The following is a 7,954-nucleotide window of genomic DNA, read 5'->3' as shown; positions in this document are numbered from 1 at the left end:
GTACGGGTTGGAGGAGGTTGCAGAGATCGGAAGGGGTGTCGTCAGGAGAATTTTACAGAGATATGGAGGGGTGTAGGGGCTGGGCGAGGTTACAGAGATAGGGAGAGGTGCAAGTGCTGGAGGACGTTACAGCTTAAGGGACGGGTTTAGGGGCTGGAGGAGGTTACAGAGATAGGGATGGGTGTAGGGGATGGAGGGGGTTACAGAGATAGAGAGGGGTGTCTGCGCTGGAGCAGTTACAGGGATAGGGAGGGGAGTAGTAGCTGGAGGGTGTTACAGAGATAGGGAGGGGTGTCGGCACGGGAGGAGTTTATATGGGTAGGGAGGGGAATAGTCGCTGGAGGGGGTTAGAGAGATTGGGAGGGGTGTAGGGGCTGGAGGAAGTTGCAGAGATAGGGAGGGGTGTAGGGGCTGGAGGAGGTTACAGAGATAGGGAGGGGTGTAGGGGCTGGAGGAGGTTACAGAGATAGGGACGGCTGAAGGGGCAGGGGCAGTTACAGAGATAGAGAGGGGTGTCGTGGCTGGAAGAGGTTACAAAGATAAGGAGGGATGTAGGGACTGGAGGAAATTTCAGAGATAGGGAGGGATGTAGGGGCTGGAGGAGGTTACAGAGATAAGGAGAGGTGTAAGTGCTGGACGACGTTACAGCTTAAGGGACGGGTTTAGGGGCTGGAGGAGGTTACAGAGATAGAGAGGGGTGTCGGCACGGGAGGAGTAAATAGGGGTAGGGAGGGGAATAGTCGCTGGAGGTGGTTAAAGAGATTGGGAGTGGTGTAGGGGCTGGAGCAAGTTGCAGAGATAGGGAGGGGTGTAGGGGCTGGAGGAGGTTACGGAGATTGGGAGGGGTGTAGGGGCTGGAGGAGGTTACAGAGATAGGGAGGGGTGTAGAGGCGGGAGGAGCTTACAGTGAAAGGGAGGGATGTAGAGGCTGGAGGAGCTTGCAGAGATAGGGAGGGGTGTAGGGGCTAGAGGATGTTACAGAGATAGGGAGGGGTGCAGGGGCTGGAGGACGTTACAGAGATGGGGAAGGGTTTAGGGGCTGGAGGAGGTTACAGAGTTAGAGAGGGTTGTAGGGGCTGGAGGATGTTACAGAGATAGGGAGGGGTGTTTGGACTGGGGGACTTTACAATGATAGGGTGGTGCGTAATGTTTGGTAGATGTTGCACACATAGGGAGGTGTGTAGGGGCTGGAGGAGGTTACAGAGGTAGGGAGATGTATCTGGGCTGGAGGAGGTTCCAGAGATGGGGAGAGATGCAGGGGCTGGAGCTGATTATAGAGATCGTGAGGCGTGTAGGGGTTGGAGGAGGTTGCAGAGAGAGGGAGGGGTCTTGCGGCTGGAGGAGGTTACTGAGATAGGGAGGGGTGTAAGGGTTGGAGGAAGTTACAGCTTAAGGGACGGGTGTCGGGGCTGGAGGAGGTTACAGAGATAGGGAGGGGTGTAGGTGCTGGACGAAGTTACAGAGACAGGGAGGATTATAGGAGCTGCAGGGTGGGGCCTCGTGGCTTAATGTATCAGGTGCCTGACTTCGAAACTAAATGCTGATATTATCAGAAGATTGTCGGTTCAAACCTGGCCGCGGTCATTTTCAGCAAAAGAATTGTAGGAGCTGGAGGAGGTTGCAGAGATATGGAGGTGTGCAGCGGCTGGAGGAGGTTGCAGCGATAGGGAGGGATGTCGGGGACTGAGAGGTTAATCAGATAGGAAGTGATATAGGGGAGGAGGAGGTTACAGAGAAAGTGATTTGAGCAGGGCTGGAGGGGGTTACAGAGATAGGGAAGGGTGTAGTGGCTGGACGATGTTACAGAGATAGGGAGGGCTGCAGGTGCTGGAGAACGTTACAGAGATAGGGAGGGGTGTACTGGCTGGAGGAGGTTACAGAAATAGGGAGGGGTATAGAGTCTGGAATATGTTGCAGAGATAGTGAGTGATGTAAAGGCCGGGGCAGTTTACAGAGTTAGGGACGGGTGTAGGGGCTGGAGGAGTTAACAGAGATAGGAGGGGTGGGTGGTGTAGGGGCTGGAAGAGGTTACACAGATAGGGAGGGTTGTGGGGATTGGAGGAGGTTACAGAGATAGGGAGAGGTGTGTATGGGCTGGAGGTAGTTATAGAGATAATGAGGGTTGTAGGAGCTTGAGGATGTTACATATTTCGGTAGATTTGAAGGCGCTGGAGGAGATTACAGATATCGGGAGGTGTGTAGAGGCTGGAGGAGGCTATAGAGATAGGGAGGGTTGTCGGGGCATGAGGAGTTTAAGAAGTTCGGGAGGTGTTTAGCCGATGGACGGAGTTACAGAGATTGGGCAGGGTGTCGGGGCTGGAGGACGTTAGAGAGATGGGGAGAGGTGTCGGGGATGGAGTGGGTTTTAAAGATAGCGAACTGTGAAAGGGGAATGGAGGATCCCGAGTTGGGGAGAGGTGTAGAGGCTGGAGAGGTTACAGAGAAAGGGAAACGTGTAGGGGCTGGAGGAGGTTACAGAGATAGGGAGGGGTGTAGTCTGGAGAATGTTACAGAGATAGAGAGGGTGTAGGGGCTGGAATAGGTTACAGAGATAGTGAGGGGTGTAGGGGCGAGAGGAGTTTACAGAGATAGTGAGGGGTGTAGGGGCTAGAGGAGATAACATAGATAGGAAGGGGTATAGGGGCAGGAGGAGGTTACCGAGAAAGGGAGAGGGTGTAGAGTCTAGAGGGGTTACAAAGGTAGTGAGTGGTGTAGGGGTTGGAGGAGGTTACAGAGATAGGGAGGGTTGTAGGGGCGGGAGGAGCTTACAGTGAGAGGGAGGGATGTAGGTGCTGGAGGAGGTTACAGAGATAGGGAGGGGTGTAGGGGCTCAGGAGGTTACAGAGATCGGGAGTGGTCTAGCGGCTGGAGGAGGTTAGAGAAATAGAGAGGGTTATAGGGATGGAGGGGGTTTACCGAGATAGGGAGGGGTGTTGGGACTGGAGGAGGTTACAGAGATAGGGAGGGGTGTAAGGGCTGGAGGAGTTTACAGAGAAAGGTAGGGTGTAGGGGCTGGAGGAGGTTACAGAGATAGGGAGGGGTGTAGGGGCTGGAGGAAGTTACAGAGATAGTGAGGGGACAAGGAGGGATGTGTAATTGAAGATGAGAATTTTAAAATCGAGGTGTTACCGGACCGGGACCAATGTCGGTCAGCGAGCACAGGGGGCGGTGGCTGAACGGGACTCGGGGCGAGTTAGGACACGGGGGCAGCGGGGGTTTGGACTAGCTGATGGTTACGGAGGGGGGAAGGTGGGAGACCGGCCAGGAGAGCGTTGGGAATAGTCGGAGTCTGGAGGTTACAAAGGCAGGGATGATTATCAGCAATCAATCGATCCCAGACTGATATCCCTTTTCCAGGAATATTCTACATGTGCGCGTACCGGATGGATGAGTGCAGGAGAATGTCGGGACCACGCTAGAGGGGAATTATCCGGCTGGGACAGACCGGATTCTCCGGGAGCACGGCCGGGAACTGACAGAGCATTATCGGATTCTGGCAATCGGCGTTGGACCCTTCTTATGGAAAAGCTTTCTCCCCCCCGGTGGACATGAAGTTGGAGGTTAAACCTCCGGGTAGACAGAATGACTGGAGCGGGAATGGAAACTTTCTGCAAACTCTGTACTCCAAACAAATGATTAAACATCTCTCAAACTCCACACACATGGTGATATGGATCATTATCAGCAACCAGCAGGATTATCACACTGAGGCTGGCCCCATCCCTCTCGCTCCCTCCCTCCATTTCTCAGTCTCTGCCTTCATTTTCTCTCCTCATCTCTCTCCATTTCTCCCTCTCTATCTCGTTCTCTCTCTCTTTCTCTCTTTTTGTCTCTCTCGCTGTCTCTCTCTCGCTCTCTGTCTCTCTCTTTCTGTCTCTCTCTCTCTTTATCGCTCTCTTTCTCTCTTTTTATCTCTGTCTGTCTGTCTGTCTCTCTGTCTCTCTCTCTGTCTCTATCCCTCTGACTTTCTCTCTCCTACACCCTATCTCTCTCCCTCTCTCTCGTACTGTCTCTCTCGTACATCCCCTCTCTCTCTCTCTCTCACACACACACACAGACACACTCTCTCTCTCTCTCTTTCTCGTGCACTGATCACCCCCTCGCCCCCGCCCCTGCCTTCTCTCTGTCTCTTTTCTCTCTCTCTCTCTATCTCTCTATCTCTCGGCCAATTAATGGGAGTACATCCGGACAATTCCTGTGGATCTGATGACCTGCCTCTTAGGGTCTTTAAAACAAGTGGCTGCAGAGATCGTGGATGCTTTGGTTGTAATCTAGCAATATTCCATGGATTCTGGAGAGGTCCCAGCGGAGTAGAAAACCGCAAATGTAACGCATCTATTTAAGAAAGGAGGCAAACAAAAAGATGGAAACTCTAGAACATTTGGCGTAACATCTGTCGATGGTAAAATACTGGAGTCCATTATTAACAAAGCAGCAGCAGTACATTTGGAAAAGCATAATAGAGTTAAGCAGAGTTAGCGTGGTTTCATGAAAGTGAAATCATGTTTGACAAATTTGCTGGAATTCTTTGAGGATGTAACGAGCAGGGTGGATAAGGGGGGACCCGTTGGTGTGTTGTATTTGGATTTCCAGAAGGCATTCGATAAGGTGCCACATACAACGTTATTGCACAAGATAAAAGTTCACAAGTTTGAGGGTAATATATAAACATGGGTAGAGGATTGGCTAACAAACAGAGAACAGGGAGTTGGGATAAATGGGTCATTTTCAGGTCGGCAAACGGTAACTTGTGGGGCGGCAAAGGGATCAGTGCTGGGTCCTCAAATATTTACAATTAATATTTATGATTTGGATGAAGGGACCTAGTGTAATGTAGCCAAGTTTGCTGCTGATACAAAAGTGGGTAGGAAAGCAAATTGGGAGGAGATTGCAAAGAATCTGCAAAGGGATATAGGCAGGCCAAGTGAGTGGCCAAACATTTTGCCGCTGGAGTATAATCTTGGAAAATGTGAGGTTATCCACTTTGGTAGGAAAAATAAAAAAATAAATTATTATTTAAATCGGGACAGATTATTAAATGTTGTAGTGCAGAAGTATCTGGGAAGTCCTTGTGCATGAAACACAAAGTTAACATGCAGATACAGCAAGTAATCAAGAAGGCAAATTGAATGTTGGCCTTTATTGCAAGAGGGATAGAGTATAAAAGCAGGGAAGTCCTGCTAAAACTGTACAGGATATTGGTGAGGCCACACCTGGAGTACTGCATACAGTTTTGGTCTCCTTATTTAAGAAGTTATATACTTGTATTGGAGGCAGTTCAGATGAGCTTGACAAGGTTGAGTCCTGAGATGAAGGGGTTGACTTTTGAAGAAAGATTGAGTAGGTTGGAGTTTAGAAGAATGAAAGGTAATCTTATTGTAACATATAAGATGCTGAGGGGCTCGAGAAGGTAGATGCAGAGATGATGATTCGTCCCCATAGGGAAATCTAGAACTAGGGGCCATAGTTTCTGAATAAGGGATCGCCCATTATAAACTGGGATGAGGAGGAATTTCTTCTCGAAGATGATTGTAAATCTAGACAATTCTCTGCCCCAGAGAGCTGTAGAGGCTGGGTCATTGAATATATTTATGTTGGAGATAGACAGATTTTTGAGCATGGGGAGCGGGGAGGGAAGTGGAGTTGAGGCCAAGATCAGATCAGCCATGATCGTATTGAATGGTGGAGCAGGCTCAAGGGGCCAAATGTCCGACTCCTGCTCCTATTTCTTATGTTCTTACGTTATTATTACTTCTTCATTAAGGAGGGAGAAGTGCAATTTAGAGCTCCCCCTGGTGGACTACTGCGGCAATGCAACTCCTGATGTAGAACAAGAAAAGGGTCATGTGACAAGTCACATGATGCCAGTTTCCAGCAAGAGCCATCTTGTGTAATGCTCATGTTGGTGATGTCATAAAGAACATATTGCAGTTTTAGCCTGTAAAATCAATAACTTTTCTTTCCAGTGTGCAGGGTTCGGACCTGTGAGACAAAAACAACACAGACACAGGATGTTTCTTTTCTCACCCCGATCCAGGAGTTATTTTTACTTAGAATAATCAAAAGAAATACAAGCAATCACAATAGCATCAAATGCACAATAATTTCTAATTATTAAGCCGCACAACCAATCCCATAAAGTACTTAACAGTTAAAAATTGCTTATAACCTGAGTGAATACAATACAAAGATTCTAACACATGAGTTAACTCCAGCCTTAGTCATCGATTGGAAATTAACCCCCTGATTCCCTCGGTAACTGACCGGATACCACTCACATTGACTGCAGCACTGACCTCATGTGTTACCGCCATCCTTTGCTTGTTTTCTGGACGTTTGTCCACCGTGTATGTAATTGTCTGGTCTAAAACAAAGGGATAGCCTTTCACCATGAATAGGTCTTTCATTTTCTTCTCGTCACAGTTCCCAGACAAAGCCTGTCAGAACTGTCTCTTTGCAGCTGTCAGATGTTAAAACACATCGGAAAATGTTTTAAATTCGAAAAAGCCTTGGGGTCGATACAAAATTGGGCAACCCATGTTTTCAGCCATACTGCAGCACTTTGCAAGCACAGTTATTAGCAGAAAATGAGACAAAAAAATGTTGTGTCTTACAGAGGTTGCACTAAATCTCTGTCAGATACATTAATTACTTTTTAAATGCAGTGAGGGTTTCTGTCTCTGCCACCCTTTCAGGCAGTGAGTTTCAAACACCAACCAACCTCTTGGTGAAGAAACGCACCCACAAATCACCTCTAAACCTCCTACAAATTACTTTGCATTGATTCCCCCTGGTTGTTGACCCGTTGAAGCGACTTCTTGAGCAAGTCCCTGAAGTCCTGCCACATGAAGACGTAGAGGACGGGGTTGATGCAGCTGTTGAAGTAGGCCAGGCTGTAGCTGAGCCACATGCCCACGGTCAGCGCCAGGGGCAATGGCTCGCTGCGTGGCTGGAGCAGGACGAGGATAGAACAGATGTTGTAGGGCGTCCAGCACAGGAGGAAGGCCAGGATGATGGCGGCCATGACCCTGAATGGCTTGCCGCCGCTGGGAACCAAGCGGCCCCACCTCAGCCTCAGCCCGATGATGGTGTAGCTGGCAGCGATGACCAGGAATGGGAGGAGGAATGCACTGAAGAAGAAGCTGAGGATCTGCGCTTGGTACCAGGCTTCAGGAATGAATATGGTGTCGCACAGCGTGCGGTTGCCCTGCAATACCAATTGATGGAAAACGAAAGCTGGTGCGCTCAGGAAGGCGGCCACCACTCACACCCCCAGGCTGAGCAGGGCGGCCAGCCGTGGGCCGCAGTGGTTCCGGGACCAGATGGGCAGCACCAACGAGAAGCAGCGGTCCACGCTGATGGCAACCAGCGTGAAGATGCTGGCGTGCTCACAGAGGGGCAGCATCCAGAAGTGAAGCTTGCAGAGCAGCCAGCCGAAGGGCCAGTGGTGGCCCAGGGCAAGTTCGGTGATGGAGAGCGGGAGCACAAGAGAGATGGTGAAGTCGGCCATGGCGAGGCTCAGCAACCAGACGGTGCAGGCCGTTCTCTTCAGCTTGAAGCCGGTGGCCCAGATGACCAGCCCATTGCCCAACACGCCCAGGATGCAGGTGACGACATAGATCACAATAGAGCTGACTTGCATCGCTCGACTAATGCTGGAGTCGTTCCTAGTCGCCGGGACATTGTGCGGAACCTCGCTGGAGTTGGTCAGCTGAAGATCCTCGGGCTCCATTTCAGATGTCCCACCTGAATAAGTGGAGAGAGACAGAGAGAGGCGGAGTGAGAGAGAGAGAGGGAGCAAGGGAGAGAGAGAGAGATGGAGAGCAGGATTGAGAGAGAGGGAGGAAGCAAAGTGAGAGAGAGAGAGAAGAATCCGTCAGTGTTACGGATATAAAAGGGGTCAGAGGGTCGAGTAAGGAGGAGAAACTGAGGGAAATCTTTATTAGTTGGGAAA

At 50.2% G+C, this 7,954-nt stretch overlaps 1 protein-coding gene across 1 annotated transcript; it reads right to left on the bottom strand.

The window, feature by feature from the left end:
* Window positions 1-6,763: 6,763 nt before the first annotated feature.
* On the bottom strand, window positions 6,764-7,732 carry LOC139240359 (C3a anaphylatoxin chemotactic receptor-like). The gene is made up of 2 exons (XM_070868830.1): window positions 7,271-7,732; window positions 6,764-7,207 (listed from the first exon to the last, which is right to left on the bottom strand). The coding sequence occupies exons 1-2, from the start codon at window positions 7,730-7,732 to the stop codon at window positions 6,764-6,766; spliced, it is 906 nt and encodes a 301-aa protein (XP_070724931.1).
* Window positions 7,733-7,954: the final 222 nt, after the last annotated feature.

Source organism: Pristiophorus japonicus, chromosome 31 (assembly GCF_044704955.1).
Source record: "Pristiophorus japonicus isolate sPriJap1 chromosome 31, sPriJap1.hap1, whole genome shotgun sequence".
In the NCBI taxonomy this organism is placed as follows: domain Eukaryota; kingdom Metazoa; phylum Chordata; class Chondrichthyes; family Pristiophoridae; genus Pristiophorus; species Pristiophorus japonicus.
This window is presented reverse-complemented; position numbering and strand designations above follow the sequence as displayed.